The sequence below is a fragment of the Cotesia glomerata genome, linkage group LG1 (genome assembly GCF_020080835.1).
Source record: "Cotesia glomerata isolate CgM1 linkage group LG1, MPM_Cglom_v2.3, whole genome shotgun sequence".
NCBI classification, from domain to species: domain Eukaryota; kingdom Metazoa; phylum Arthropoda; class Insecta; order Hymenoptera; family Braconidae; genus Cotesia; species Cotesia glomerata.
The window spans coordinates 9,853,825-9,871,611 of record NC_058158.1 but is presented as its reverse complement, the minus strand read 5'-3'; the positions used below and the strand labels follow the sequence as shown (position 1 = coordinate 9,871,611).

The 17,787-nt window shown below is 28.4% G+C and overlaps 1 protein-coding gene across 3 annotated transcripts in view; it reads left to right on the top strand.

The window, feature by feature from the left end:
* Positions 1-14,981, top strand: part of LOC123261836 — a 38,057-nt gene extending 23,076 nt beyond the window's left edge. For all 3 annotated transcript variants that reach the window (XM_044723687.1, XM_044723697.1, XM_044723677.1), the window contains one exon: positions 12,058-14,981. In XM_044723687.1, coding sequence (XP_044579622.1) covers positions 12,058-12,948 — 891 coding nt within the window. In that variant the 3' untranslated portion in view covers positions 12,949-14,981. The remainder of the gene's footprint in view (positions 1-12,057) is intronic.
* The last annotated feature ends 2,806 nt before the right edge of the window (positions 14,982-17,787 follow it).

Sequence of the window (17,787 nt, the reverse complement as noted above, 5' to 3'; positions counted from 1 at the left end):
CAAAAATATAAATATTACAGAACTTAATGTAGAAAGTATAAAAGCTGTCACTATAGTAAATAACGACTCTTTCATCTTAAAAAATTACAGTTTCAAACAGTAAAAATTGCCATTTCAATATAAAGTCGATATTATGAGGAGAAGGGGAACTCAGATGAAAGAGAAGGAGGTCTCACTCTGGGAGAATTTAACATTTGAAACAGTAAAAATTATACTTTTAAAATATACATTTTACCAGTCCAAGCAAGTCAATAATTACAGTTTCATTTTTAGCGTTGCGTTTAAAATTTACCATTATACTTTGTAAATATTGACATTGCTTGTTTTAGAAATTTACTAACTTTATTTTATACTTTTTACATATCATAAGTTCATTTTTTAGGTACGAAATGATAATTATCGAACTCTGAATTCTTAATTATTATACTTCAACATTTTAGACATTTACATAGCGAATATTACTGTTTGAAATAGTATTTTCTTCCATGTAAAGAGTAAATTGTAACGTTTAAATGGTAAATATTATAAAGTGAATAGTAAAATCACGATTTTACTGTTTGAAATGGTAATTTTTAGCAGTTGATCATTACTTATTATAAATCGACTGTTATTTATAACAGTTTACTTTTTTCCGTGTATAAAATAAATTTTATTCACATAAATTTTTGGAAGAATTAATTCAGTTTAATTTAAGCCGGAAAAATATTAAACTTTGTGGATATATTATATTATTTTTTTTCCCTTGACAATTATTCGAATTTGTAAACTTTCCAAGACTTAACAAGGGAATAACAACATATAAACCGGGATTTTAAGTGGAATTTACTGATGTACTGTAGTATACACATGTGTGTTTAATTTCTTTTTCTTTTCGGGTACTTCATTTTTCGTACGATCTATTTCGAGTCTGTGTAAATCTCTTAAATAAAAAATATGACGCAACATGAATGCATAAACGTGTGGATACATAAGCTTCTTTTATTACACACGCAAATATAATATGTGGATATTTATTTACTTGCCAAAAAAATTTTATCTCCACTTTGCTTACCCGAATAATGTTGATATGAGAAAACACTATGTGTATAAGATAATATTTTAGTATTTATTAAAAAAAAAATTTCTCGATAATGAAATCTAGTAAAATTATAATATTTGCACACGAGAAAACTAAAATAGAATTTTCTATAGATAGAAAAAAAAAGACAGTAAAATTTAAAAGTAATCCAAAGTTTTCAATTGCTTATTCAGTGGCATGAAAATTAAATGAGGTTTATACAACATTTTAAAAATTCGTAGCTTTAAAAAGAATATAAAAGCAGTTTCTTTAAACGTAGCTATTTATAACTACATTATATTGATAGCTGTCGAAGCTACTGTCTAAGTTAAAAGCACACTAATACTCTAGAAACCGCGACTTTGCTGTTGATTAATTTCCCAGTGAATTTAATTATAAAACAAATTACTGCGACATTTATTATTTTCAAATCTGTTCAATAGCTTATTGAAATAGAAGTAAAATATTTATTTTCAATAAAAATTTTCGCGTAAAAAATTCTAATTATTATTTTTAATTTAATGCTTGGAAGGACTAAATATAATTATTGAAGTGGAATGTCGATGCTCAGGATAATTTATCTTATTGCTTTGTTCCATTTGTCTTTCATCCTTTAGCGGGCAATTATCGAGCTTTGCAGACTTTTAATTTCAAGAGCGCCTGCTGGAAAAATGATCAATTATTCAGAATTATATTTTTTATTTTATTGTGTGTTTAATTTTTTGTTAAAGCAAATAACATTAACATTTAAATACACTGATAGAAGGATTTATTAAGGATTTATTTGAAGAAATATTTTTTAACATTCAATAAATATTTATTTGGGAGGGTAGTACATTTATTAATAGTTAATAAGTATTTATTAATAGTTAACAAATATTTATTAACAGTTAATAATCTTGCAATGTCATATGATATGAAGATTACTTATAAACAAAAATCATCTTTATAAATTATTTGCATTAACTATATTATATTACTAGCCGTTACCCGCCCGCTTCGCGTGGCGTACAATATACGTGTATTTGTATATCTATATTCACAAATATAGGTATACAAATACATAGAGTGATCATATAATGGTACATGATCATCTATTAGGGCTTTTACCTTATATAAAAATTTTTAATTTTTTTTATATTTAATGCCTTCTTATTATCCTTTAGGAATTGAATTTTATAATTTTTTAATTAACGCCCACGCAAGGATTTGTGAGGGTGGCATTTCATAAAATTCATTCTTTACAGCTCAAAAACTCCAAAAAAATCAATCTGGCCAAGTTTCAATCCTTTAGCTGCTATAGATTAAAAGGTACAATTTCTTTTAATTTTACGCCCACGCACGGACATGTGGGGGTATAATTTAATAAAATTTATTCTTAACAGCTCAAAAACGCCAAAAAAACATTCTGGCCATGTTTCAAAGTATTAATAGCTATAGATTGAAATTTACGAATTTTTTCTTAATTTGACGCCCACGCACGGGCACGCCAGGGGGGTGGAATGTCACAGAATTCGTTTTTAAAAAATTTCTAAATGTAATTTGAAACATTCTGACCAAGTTTTGAACTATTAAAAGCCATAATTGAAAAATATGAATTTTTTTTCGTGAACACCCCACAACCCCTTGTGGGTGGAATTTCGTGAAATCCGTTCTTAGCTGACCTCTACTTGGCAAAAGGAATATTCCTGCCAAATTTCAAGTCTCTAGGTCTTATAGTTCCAGAGATATCGTGATGAGTGACTATCTATATCTATAGAAAGTCTCCTATATATATATATATATATATATATATATATATAGATAATAACGTTTATTGTAAAATACCAAATTCTATCACAGCTCATAATTATTTTTTATATTTTTAAGTATTAAAAACGTTAATATATTTAATGAATTTAATTATTATCATGTATTTCAGCTTAGGGTTATAAAAAGTGTCAAAGAAAATTGCTATTTTTGCTTTTTATTTTAAATAAATATTCGTTAACAGTGAACAAATATTCATTAACCATTAATAAATATTTATTAACTGTTAATAAATATTTGTTAACTGTTAACGAATATTTATTAACATTTAATAAATCGTATTTGATAAATAATTTATTAACTGTTAATAAATATTTATTAAATCCTCTGATGTTAAAAAATCATTTATTAACAGTTAATAAAGCTTATTAAATATAAACAAATCCTTCTATCAGTGTAATAATTTAATTTATTAGAAGACAATTATTTTATTTATTAAATTTTAATAAATATTTTTTAACATTCAATAAATATTTATTTGGGAGGATAGTACATTTATTAATAGTTAATAAGTATTTATTAATAGTTAAAAAATATTTATTAACAGTTAATAAATATTTTGTTGAGTGAATTTGTTTCGCTTGCAATTTCATATGATATGAAGATTGCTTATAAACAAAAATCATCTTTATAAATTATTTGCATTAACTATATTACATTATAATAACGTTTACTGTAAAATACCAAATTCTATCACAGCTCATAATTATTTTTTATATTTTTAAGTATTAAAAACGTTAATATATTTAATGAATTTAATTATTATCATGTATTTCAGCTGTAGGGTTATAAAAAGTGTCAAAAAAAATTGCTATTTTTGCTTTTTATTTTAAATGAATATTTGTTAACAATTAACAAATATTCATTAACTATTAATAAATATTTATTAACAGTTAATAAATTATACTTAATAAATTACTTATTAACTGTTAATAAATATTTGTTACTTGTTAGCAAATATTTATTAACATTTAATAAATCGTATTAAATAAATAATTTATTAACTGTTAATAAATATTTATTAAATCCAATGATGTTAAAAAATCATTTATTAACAGTTGATAAATATTAAATATAAATAAATCCTTCTATCAGTGTATAAAAGTAAATCTTTGTATGTGTTGAAGAACGATTTGTATTAAGTTACGCTCGTTAGAATTAGTTCAAAGTCTCCGAGTCGAGTTCAGTTTAACTTTAATTAGACAAACAGAAAGTACGGTTTAAATTGAATTGGACATACAAAAAGAACTTTTGTTGGAATTGATTTACCGAATCCGAGAATCAATCCTAAAACATATATTATGCATACACAGTAAAGATTTTAATTAAATTATTCTTCATATTTTGCTCTACTCCGATGACAATACATTAGTTAACAACGTAATTATAACTTAACTCAATTAACTTTTAAATAAACTTAATTATGAAATGGAATTTCATAAAAAAGACCTTTACATTATTTTCCGAGGATATTAAATTAAATAAAAAATTAGTTGGATAATTTTAAAAATGTTTGAAAATTTTGGTTGTTTTTATTTAAAAATTCCAATATTTGTTCTCTAATTTTTACATATGTAGTCAAACTTTTAGTTTGAAACATGTGAGATAAATATCCCTGCGGTGATGTTTAAAATTTGCACGCAAAAAAAAACCGCCGAAATATTAATAAAATCCAAACAAAAAGTTTAAAATAGCAAGTGAGAATCTGCGGCATTAGCCAAAAGTACACCGCGGATTAACTTTAACGCAAAAGACCCTTGTGGTTTCTGCACTGGAACACTGCATACGAATTCATTGCTCTTGAGTTTACTGAGAAACTGTACATACTGCATAGCAGGTGTTCTGTGTCTACAATAATTAACTACTCTTCAAACACTCGGTAAATCAAATTCATATTCCACTCCTGTTTTGTTGTACCTTATGCATACTGCAAAGTATAACTTAACAAATGGCCGCGGGTATTTTAGTCCCAACTATAACTTACATATTTTTTTTCTCACAACATAAATATGGACAGTTATGAATTTGATTACGCTGTGCGGCCATAAACAACAAGTTCGGAATTACAATCCAGATATATAATACCCAACTATTTATGTTGAATAATTTAAAGTTTCCGAATAATAGCCAGCGTCGATAAATTTTGAAAAATATCTACAATTTATAGGAATGGCGGGCAAAACGGGGTTCACTTTTACATGTAAAAGAGTACCACGTTTTTCCCGCCCTTCCCCTATATTTATTCTGCATCAATGGTTCGGATCCGTTATTTAAAAATTACTTATCAATATCACTAAATAATTCAACTGTGTCAAAATATTAGGTTATTGTGTGTAAAATCTATCGTAGGTTTGATCGTCCGGAATATTATTAAGCACACTGATAGAAGGATTTGTTTATATTTAAGAAGCTTTATTAACTGTTAATAAATGATTTTTTTAATTCATAGGATTTAATAAATATTTATTAACAGTTTATAAACTATTAATTAAATACGATTTAAATATTTGTTAACAGTTAACAAATATTTATTAACAGTTAATAAATAATTTATTAAGTACAATTTATTAACTGTTAATAAATATTTATTAATGGTTAATGAATATTTGTTAACTGTTAACAAATATTTATTTAAAATAAAAAGCAAAAATAGCAATTTTCTTTTGACACTTTTCATAACTCTATAGCTGGAATACATGATAATAATTCAATTCACTAAATAAATTAACGTTCTTAATATTTAAAAATATGAAAGATAATTATGAGCTGTGATTGAATTTGGTATTTTACAATAAACGTTATTATAATGTAATATAATTAATGCAAAAATTTATAAAGATGATTTTTGTTTATAAGCAATCTTCATATCATATCGCGTTCCAGATGCCATAAGGGCGTATACCGGCAAAAGGTCCCGGTGAAAAGCCATAAGGGCGTATAAAAAATTTTTTTTCGGGAATCAACGTAGTTTCGTCTGAAATGTGCAGAAATGCAAAAAAAAAATATTTATACGCCCTTATGGCTTCCGGGACCCATCTCAGATGCCATAAAGGCGTATAATAAAAATTCTGTTTTTTTTTTCTAAGTCCAAGAAAATTTTTAGTTAGGAAAAAAAATTTTTTTTTGCATTTCTGCACGTTTCATACAAAAATACGTCGATTCCCAAAAAAAATTTTTTTGGTACGCCCTTATGGCATCCTAGGTGGGTTCCGGGAGCCATAAGGGCGTATAAAAAAATTTTTTTTAGGGAATCGATGTATTTTTGTCTGAAATGTGCAGAAATGCAAACAAAAAATTTTATACGCCCTTATGGTTCCCGGGTGCCATAAGGGCGTATAATTTTTATACGCCCTTATGGCATCTGTAACGTGATATGACATTGCAAGCGAAACAAATTCACTCAACAAAATATTTATTAACTGTTAAAAAATATTTGTTAACTATTAATAAATACTTATTAATTATTAATAAATGTACTACCCTCCCAAATAAATATTTATTGAATGTCAAAAAATTTTTATTAAAATCTAATAAATTAAATAATTGTCTTCAAATAAATTAAATTACTAATAGCTAATAAATCCTTCTATCAGTGCAAGTTTGAATAATCTAACACAACTGCCAAAAACCATCCAGTTATCAAACTTTAATTAGTTTCACACACATGAATTATTATCATTATTGAATAAACAAAGGTTATAGTCGTAAATTAATCAACCGAACGTTGGTTCTGATTTAGGGTTTCAATTATTGCGGTATCATTAAAATTTTTCCGAATCAGAAATCAATATCATGGGCTGTAATTAACCGACGTATAAATTACTGAAATATTGTATTGTCACGAGAAACATTGCTGCAATAACAACAATCATAGCATAGTATTTGAAACGTGTTCATTCTTGTGGATCGCGAAAGTGCACTGCGGCACTTGGTAGTTAACGGGTATCATGCTATGCTATCCACATAATATATATGTATATATATTATCTACCCGAAACTCATTTATCTTCCTTTCCTCTCGACCCTCCTCTATGCTGTACTCCAGGTATAATTTAACCTCCTACTCAATTTTTCGTTCTACCTGCAGAATACAGAACTACTGTGCAAAGACATAACACCTCCCCCGTGTGTTTTATCATCGCTCCGTACGATTCACGATAAATTAAGCTCGCTAAATATTTCAATTTTTTTTCTTCCGTGATTTCCAATTCATTTTTAACTCCAACGTCGGCCAATTGTAAATTTACACCAATTTCACGTCCGTTCGTTCATAAACGTGCTATATAAATTTATCGACGCATGAATGTCACAATTTATGATTCCCCAGCGTGTTCGAAAATGTGACTTGGATATAAAAGAGATGAAGATGAGAAAACGGATTGACATTTATCATATTTATTCTTAATGTTTTTCTTGGCACTCTGTACTCTATATACTGTATATAGTGCAGAGTAACATTGTATGTTTATCAAAGTAAATTAATGTGATAATGATAATACACGAAAAAATACTTTCTCAGGAAATTGACTTAAGGATTTTTTATTTTTTTTTCAATAAATAATACTAACTCAAGGCATCTGAGGTCAAAACATTATTCGGTGTTTGTTTAGGTCCAATTTAAAGTTTGAAAAATAAAATTAGTCAAGATTATGATTTACTGATGGAATTTTTGGTAATTTTAAACACACATCGTATTTTTGCTAAACCTGAATGATAAGGCTTAACGTCAACAGTATATAGTGCTTTTTAAACATTTTTCTGTCAACAAGTAATTATTTTTAGAGTGGTGAGTCGATTAAATTTAGTATTTTTACTGAGTTAATAAAAGAAGGATTTTTTTGATGAATATTTATTGTTTTGGTCAATAGAGTCACTTTGACCCAAATTGAATGAAATGAAATAGTAAACAAATATTTTTTTGGACTGAAATAATTTTCACGGTCATCGAATTTACCTTCAGAATATTTCACCTCAATTTCTCGATGAATTATCGCGACAATTAAAAACATTGTTTATGATCAAGCACAATTATGGAATTCCAATGAAAATTTATTTAACACATTTATAGAAGGATTTATTTATATCAAAAAATATTTGTTAATAGTTAGCAAATCATTTATTAGAGCTTTTAGTATTAAACAAATATTTCTTAGTATTTAAAATGATTTGTTTGTATTTAATAAATCTGATATTCATTTATTGAATATTAATAAATCTTTTTAAATACTAAGAAATATTTGCTAAGGATTGAAAAATGGTCTCTAATAAATGATTTGTTAAATATTTATAAATACTTCTAACTATAAACAAATCCTTCTATCAGTGTACGGATATCATTTTCAGGCAATAAAATCTATAATATAAAATTTATGACAAAAATAAAGTGATTTTTTATTAAAATTCTCGATTCTAATCGAAAAAATGGACGTTTATATTTGAAAATTCTAAATTTCTAAAAAATTTTTAACAAATTAACTGTTTAGCCTAAAAACCTTGTAGATAATGCGAAAAAAATTAAATCAATGTCTCAAAATAACTAAATTTTGTCGTGAATAGAATTTCGATGCATTCAACACTAAAAACTACACCTAATTTTTTTTTTTTTAATATAATAATGATGAAAATATAAACTGCAAAATTGTAAAAAAGTTTTATCATTAATAAAATTGAATGAATAAATTAACGATAAAAGAAACCCATTAATTAAAATAAATTTAATATTTTATAGATCTGACATTTTGGTAATAAAGTAAAGAAGATATATCTCGGTGTTTTTTTATCATAAAACGTGACGTTGTAAAATGGGAGTAGAAGTCTGTATCTTTCGCAGATAATGACAAGGCCATAATAACTAGCTTAGACGAGGTCGCCGTGCAATTCGCACGACCACCTAATATTATGCGCAAAGTTCTGTGATAAATATCCCTATCCATATCCATCGATTCCAGTGACCAGCTCCATACTAAATAGACTCAGGACGTGGATGAATGTGTCATCAGAACCTCTGTATTTCCAGTATGTACGTGTGTGTAATGGGCATCGACACCCACGTAGATGTCATTCGTAAATATGCCGTAGATCTTTCGTCTATGGAAATTCATCTAAAACATGTTTACTCCAGCAGCTTACCTCATGAGAATTCGAAGCATGCTACACACAGAACTGTCAGATCACCAGGATACGTTCCCAACAGTTTATTGTCCCTCAGCGGTTGTTAGTAATCCGCTAGGCCAAAACTTCATCCCTGTCTCAGCTCAATCAGTCCCACTGGATCCTTGGCCAGTTTATGCGATATTCACGCTGCCCGGCAATAAAAATCGAGAAAAACGACTCTACTTTCTAGCCCTCCGATCGTAAAATAAACTTTTGTTTACTCTGAGTCTTTAAAATCTTGAATTTCTAGTTTTTTAAATATTTTAGGTTGTCGGTTTAAAGTTACCTCATTTTTAATGGAAATATTTTTTTAATGAAAAACATGTTTTTTAATAATTAATGACAGCCGACTGACACTATGAGCTGATTTTTTTATTGAAAAATTCCTAGTACGTGTAGAAATTTTAGTTTGTGGTATATTGATTATACGCTTTTAGTGATACTAAATATTTACAATGTTAAAGTCAAATGTCTGGTAGTGTTTTAATATTAATACAATAGATTTTTTAATAATTCATTCAGATTTTCCAACAGAAGAATATACTTATTAAATAATGTTTCATTTTTTTTAAATTTAAAAATGACTGACCAATTTATTTTTACCAAAAACTTGTCAGAAAAATTTTTTAAATCCATCATATCGACATTCTAATTAGCAAATTTTCTAAAAAACAATTTAATATCTAATAAAGGCAGAGTATTTTTTATAATTGGACTATTGCTACATCTAAATTGCTAATTAGACCGTTGATATTTATTTTAAAGAATTTTGGATGCATACGACATATAAAAAAAGAAAAAAGAACATAAATAATTGCTATCGTTACAAATTTTTTTGCCAGTAGGAATTAAGAATCAAAAAGAACGATCTAACTTTCCAAAAACTTGGCTTGTTTGAAAGAGAACCAAGAATTTTTTTCTCTCCGTAAAATGATAGCAAAACTTTATCGACAGCTCAAACACCATTAGACTTATTGGGCTGATCGTTTAACGAGGGAAACTTTTCGATAAAGATTTAACATTGCCAATCAAAAGTTTAAAAATATTTCGACTTATTTATTTACAGAAGTTCTCGAACAAATTCCCTTAGCTTGAGCCTCTCTGAGAAATGCATGACAATAAAAATCTGATTCATTTTTGATATGGTTCACTTCCAGTTTAATAAACAACAATATGATCAGGATCACGGGTAATTGCATGGAAAAAAGAAAACTCGAATAATTACAGTATACAATGTAAAATCGGTCCCGTCGTAATCAAAACTAGAAAAATTACAGTTTGAAATAACATTTTTCTAAATTCTATTTTTTAATTTAATATTCAGAGCTTTCAATCTAAATATTACACTCTACTATGTAATTCTTTTAAAATCTGTAATAATTACAATCTGAAACTGTAATTTTTCCAGTTTTCATCACGAAGCGCCACGTTGCCATTATATACTGTAATTTTTCGAGTTTTCTTTTTTCCGTGTGGAAAAATATGGTTAAATCAATTTAAACAATCATTGATTTGCAACATTTCGTCTTTATTCTTAAGACTTTATCAAGCTCTGGAAAATAATCGTCACATTAAAACAAGTACATACACGATCTTTTTTTAGTGTAATTACCATTGCGATTACCAATTGATAATTTGATAAACACAACACGCATGAAACGATTTTGTTGAAATAACAAAAGACGGAATAAATGAAAAATTTGTCTGGTAACAAATGAGTGTAGTTATAGCAACAAATCCATTAGTTGCATTCACAAAATGTTTCAAGGTCACTGTAAATCCAAGTGTTTTAACAAAACACACATAAAGTGTTTTGTTCCTATCTTGAAGCATTGTAGACACTTTTAAAACACTTTTATGTGTTTTAATTTCCCATGTTAAATGCCCATTTGTAGTCACTTTTAAAACACTTCGATTTACAGTGTTGTACCAACAAACCAATTTGCTAATTCACAAAATCAATTTGTTGCCCTAACAAAATCATTTTGTTGCTGTCACAAAATATCTTTGTTACTGTTACAAAATGATTTAGTTGCAATAAAAAAACTAATTTGTTGCTAAAATGTTTTCCACATCAGCTATAGCTAATTATAGCATATTTTTAAATTATGTATTCTCTTAATTACTTTAACACTTTAACAAATTATCTTTGTTTAATTTTAATAGAATAATTTTGCTGTTTCAACAAAAAAATTTGTTATACCAACTAAAATATTTTGTCGAATCAACTTAAAGATTTTGCTATAGTAACGAAACTGTTTTGTTGTTATAACATATCAATAACTTTGTTATAACCTCAATTTTATTATTTTAACTTATAATTTGTTATCCCTATGTTAACAAATTCATTTGTTACCACAACATATCTTAGGTTATCTTAACAAAATTTTTTTCTGCGTGAACAATATTTATAAAAACTATAAACGATTCACGCAGAAAAAAATTTTGTTAAAATAACCTAAGATATGTTGTAGTAACAAATGCATTTGTGAACATAAGGATAACAAATTATATGTTAAAATAACAAAATTAAGGTTATAGCAAGTTATTGATATGTTATAACAACAAAACAAATTGGTTACTATAGCAAAATCTTTAAGTAGATTTAACAAAATAATTTAGTTGGTATAACAAATTTTTTTGTTGAAACAGCAAAATTATTCTATTAAAATAACAAATGAATTTGTTACAGTAAATTTCATAAGAATCCATAATTTAAGAATATGCTACAATCAGCGATATCTGATTTGAAAAATATTTTAGCAACAAATTAGTTTTGTTATTGCAATAAAATGATTTCGTTAGGACAACAAATTGATTTGGTGATTTAACAGATTGGTTTGTTAGTACAACTTGAAATATTTTGTTAATGCGACCAATGGATTTGTTACTATAACTACACTCATTTGTTACCAGAACATATTTTTCAGCTATCCCGTCTTTTGTTATTTCAACAAAATCATTTTTATGCGCGATTGATAAAATAAATAAAAAAAAAAAAAAAGATCTAATAAAAAGGAGAATTATTGGTGTTGCAGCTGCGCTCATGTTCAAAATTTAACATTCACTGCGTGGACCACTCGCAATGTCAAGCAGTAATTCGTCCGCGGCAAAACAGCGTATTCGTGGACTCTAGCGTCTCTATGTTAAGCGAAAACGGTAATTTTCCCCGTCGAACACGAAGCGCCGTCAACTTGCAATCATTAGGAAAAACAGAAGGAAGCTATGACTTGGAGCCGGGTCAGATAGAAGAAGTGATTGAGCCAGAAGAGGAGATTGTTCCGGTGATGAATCAGAAGTCTTTAAACGATTATTCAAAGCCCTCGAGGTCCTTTCAGCGCGAACGGGGGATGAGTATTTGTCAGTTCGACAGGACAGACGTGCTTGTAAGGCCGCTCCAGCGCGAGAGAGGGATGAGTATTTGCCACTTCGATCGGATGGATGTTCTCGCTAGGCCTTTGCTCAGGGACAAAGGGATGAGCATTTGTCACTTTGACAGAACGGACGTTCTTGCGCGTCCTCTTTGTCGGCCACTCGTCAGCCGTCCTGGTGTCCTGACCAACGCGGAAAAACTCGAGGCCTTGGGGAAATCCCAGTGCCATCGTGACAGCAGAACAAGCATCGGAAACGCTGAGAGCTTCACCAAGATCCTTCATCAGCGATCCAAAGACTTTCGAGCACCTCCCCCAGCCCTCGTTAGCCTAGACAGGGCGGAATCCCTCGCACTGCCCCGGAATTCCGCCCCCGCTTCTAAGGAAAAAACAGCCACCTTCAAAACCACGACCGCCACCACAACTACCGCCACCACCACCCTCACGTCCACCACCAGCATTAATACTTTCACGTCGACTACTATATCACCGTACGATCGACCCTCGTGCAGTAAAACGCCTGACATAGTTCTTGGATATAAAGCGACTTGTGTCTAATTTGTCGGGTAATTTTTTTTAAGTAGTCTAGTACCTCCAGTGGAATTTTTTATGCAGCTTGGGTGCATTTAACGACTGAGTATCGGCCAAAGTTTTTTATCAATAGTAGAATTTTTTTTGGCGGTTTTTAAGGGTTATCTTAGTCAGTGATTACGATTATTAATTAAGTACTTGGACTTTGAAGCTCGGTTGTATTTATTGGGTGATAAATTGTCGAGAGCCAGGGGAAAATTATATTAATGATTTAGGATTTTTTTTTTTTTTGGTTTATGTTGGATATTAAGTGAGAAATTTAGAAGGGGAGATAAGTTTATTAAGGAAGTACGAGCGCTAGGCAGGGTGGGGATAGGTATCGACTCTAGCGCGGTAAGGGGAGAGCAGTAACCATATGATTTTTCTCAATATTTATTTTTATTTTTATTTATTTATTCCCAAAAATATAGATAAATATACATACATACATACATAGATATAGTACATTTAAATCCTATAGAGGAAAACATAATGTTTCCCGCACGGAGAAAAAAGTATTGCTATTACCATGATACAGTATAGTGATGATCACAATCCCCGAATGACTATACTTTAAATGCGCATATGCCCAATCTAGTGAATCGTGATTATCACGATCCACATGGATTCGGATATCGAGTGTCTATATTGCTATGGTTTATAGATGATTAGTTGTTTTGAATTAAATATTAATTATATTTTATTGCAGATTATTATTTTTTTGGTATAATATTGTCATTAACATAAATCCAAATTCCTTTAGTAGATTGATTAGTTAAAAATTTTTGTGTAGATTATGACAGTCAAGAATTGGGTTAGGTTTAAAAATGTTCAAATTATGACTTACAGCAATACTGTTGGAATTTATCTCATATGACTTTTTTTTTATTTTTACCAATATTATTATTATTAGTCGAGAAATTTGTATTATTAAAGTATTCATTTAAAAGAGGTGAATGTTTTTATCATAAGACAAAAATTTTTTAATGGAATTTTTACTCCTTTATTATTGTACATATTTCATACAATAACATATTTTTGTATAAAACAGTATGGGATCAAATCATTTATGCTAAAAAAGACTTTTGTGAAAACAAAAATTTTATTTGTTTAATACAATATATAATGTACATTGTTTTTCCTTATCAACGCAGTAGAATTATATACAATAACCACGGACACAGCATTAACACAGTTAACATAAGAAGATTTATTTCTTTACTAGCCTTCAAAAATCGACACAAGTTTTTCAAAATTTCACTCGAGTAATTTATCAACAACCCAATCATCTATATCGCTATTATTATTAATTCACTAATTTATGTAATTATCACTATTTCATTACCAAAATTGTAAACAAATCCACTCGTAAGTTTCAGACTTGGTTATGCGTGGTGGCGCTGAAGGCGTCGTGGATCGTCATAATCACGATCCGTTTCGCCGTAGTAAGGAAACGTTTCTTTATGATCACAATACGTTTTGACATATTCACATACCACGGCAAGTTAATATAAGAATCCGAAGTATTGAGTATATCAGGTTATAATATTGTGAAAATGACAATACTGTTTTGAGCTAATCACAATACTACGTTCACGATCCACCGGATCGCTACAATAGCAATACTTTTTTCTCCGTGTGTTCATAGGTTTGGGAGGAGTGAATAGGGATATATGATTTACATGAAATACCATCATATTTGTTTATTTAACATCATAAGCTTAGTATTTAGTAGATCTTACTTACTTAAAGTATAAATTATGAAGCGAAGAAATTATGAAAAGCACCATAAATGGTTATACGTCACGAAATCCAGCGACATTATATCCGCGACGTTGTATCCATGACTACGTCATTGACTTGTCTATACGACAAATTTAACTACAATTTATTTGTCATTTACCGTAAGATGGACGGTGGCGTTTGCTCAGTCAGGTCTTAATAGGTGACTGAATGGTAGTTACGGACAGTGTCTCGGATAGCTTAACTTGGTAGAGCCTTTGGCGCGTAACCGAACGATCCGGGTTCGAGTCCCGGTCGCCATATCAAAGCAAATTTTAAGGGAGTTGGGAGAGAACGGATAGGGGAAAGAGGGGGATCTACTCAGTGGGAATTTTTCCGTAATTGAAAAAATAATCAGACAGCCCAGACTGGGAATCGAACCCAGATCTCTCGGTTACGCGCCAAGGGCTCTACCAGTTAAGCTATCCGAGACAAGTACTGACTACTTTATTCAGTCACGTATATAAGACCCACCGAGCAAACAACGCCACCGTCCATCTTACGGTAAAGAGCCATATCAATTGGTATATAGGCCCGGGCTGTCTGAATTATTATTTTTTCAGTTACCAAAAAATTCCTACTGAGCAAAAAAGGTCCCCCCTTCCCCTTTATCCTTATTTACCCAGTTCCCTAAATTTGTCGCGGATGTAGTGACCTCGGATTCCGTGACGTGTAACCCCATAAATATTTTAAATAAATATATAGATATACATTTAACATTGGCTAATGGCGGCATTTATTTTTCTTTTAACTAATAAACTTTAATAAGTCGGACAAGTGTTAATTTTTTTGAATCAAATTTATCACTAATATGTTTACTTTCATCCATAAGTTTTTTAAAAATATTTACCGACAGTTTTACGAGAAAAATACAGAAATGTATCAATTCTTGGAGGTTACACGGAGAAAATAAAACAGCAATGATTGCTGTTTCGTACAAATATTAGAAAAATGTTCATAGTCAGTAGTGAGTGCTGTACGAAACACGACGTAGTAGTGTGCAGACAATAGTCAGTAGTTTTTATGTAGCGCTCTCTACTGTCCCAAACATTCTAACCTCATTTTCTTCCAAAGCAGTACTGAGTACTGCACAAAATAGTAATCAGTGTTGTTTTTTTTTCTCCGTGTACCCCATAAGACCAATTTTAAATTGCTCAACTTCAAAGTTAATTAATTATTTAAATAATCTTCAAATTTTCAGAATTTTTTTAGATGTATGTAAACTTCATATTGAAAAAAAATCAATCCTTTTATCAAAAGTTGCCTTGGTACTCGTACTTCCTTAAAGCGAAAGAAATTTAGTAGCTAAAGTAGAGAATATTGTTTGTATAATTATGATATAAGTTTTTAGTCGTTATTTTCTATGGCGCAAAACATTATAATGTTTATAGTAGCCGTTAAATTTTTCTTGTAGAAAAGTGTACGTAATTTTGTAATTATCATTAAGTTTTTTCTATCATCGTACATAATTAACTTGTGCTATTGTTTATTTTTTAATTTGGTTAATTTTTTAAAATTAGTCAATATTTTTTTAAAGAAATAAAATTATTTTTGTACAATTTGAAAACTACTTTCACGGTTATAATTAATGATAATGATAAATATTTATTGATAAGAATATATAAATTAAAGGTTGTTTGAATTTTTTTAAGAATCAAACGTTGAGTGATTACAGTATTCTAAATGAACGGCGATAATGAGCGTTTTAATGTTATTATTTTTTATTTTATTGCGAGAAAATATCTTTGATGAAAAATTGGTGCTTTTTTGGGGAGATTTTAAATTTTTAAATGAAAAATTTTGGAGAATTATTAAAGAGTCAATTTTAAAAAGCTTGCAAAAAATTTTAATTTGAGAAAAGTTGACTCAAATTTGCACCAAATAATCATTACAGACATTTTAGGAGTATATAAATATGAAATTAAATTATAAATACTCAACTAATTAAAAAAAAAAGCATTTATAAAGGAAAATTTTATTTTTAAATATTAAAAAAAAAGTTTTTCTGCTCATCAGTAGTTCAAATACTCGGAAAAAATTAATCTTTAATCTTCAAAATCCTTTTGCATATCTAATTACTATTAAATAATTAAAAAATATAATAATAATGATAGAGATAGAATAAATATTAAAAAAAAATATAATACAGTACTACAATTATCTAAATATGTTTCAACGAATCTAATGACTGGATACTAAAAGTAAAAACTAAGATATTTATTAATTAAGTAATTAAATTTATAAGTATGAGTTAAATATATCGATAATGAAAATAATAAATAAAAACTATCGATAATGAAAGTAATGTCCGATATTTTCGAAAGCACGAAATATTTTTTTACATAAAACACAAAAATAAAACTATTTATGAATACTATGTGTGTAAATATCAAAAGATAAATAAAACAAATAAAAGTATATGAAAAGTGTACAGACCCTACCCAATAATAAGATGGATAAGATAATGCTAATAAATAATAATTATAATAAAATAAATAAAATCTTTCGAAATGTCACATATTACTTTCTAAATTGATTAGCATAGAAATAGTCAATAATTGTTTATTTAAATAAAAGATCATTACTTCGTTGATCGAAGTTTGAGTAAAACTATCAGACCAAAGTTTGGATCCGTTTAGTATTTTAAAATTACTATTTTATCTTAAACATTTATGGAACGATCATTAAATAAATTGATCGATATTGGAATATGGGACCTTCTGTTAATATACTTGAAATATATGGAATACATATTAGTAATAAATAATATTCAACATTTCAAATGTTTAATTATTCATTATTAATTATATACAATACATGTATCTGTATAATACTTATATTCAATAGCTACATACATATATGTCTACTCATCAATTCAATATTACAAAAAATTATTAGACTGCTAGGATACATATTTAATAGGATTATGTGACGGTTAAAGAGTTATGGCGAATAAATTATAATATATGTGTAAATTTAAATAAGTAATTCATTTTTCTTTTTATTTATGACAGTGGTTCAAAATTGTAAATAATTTATGTAGAG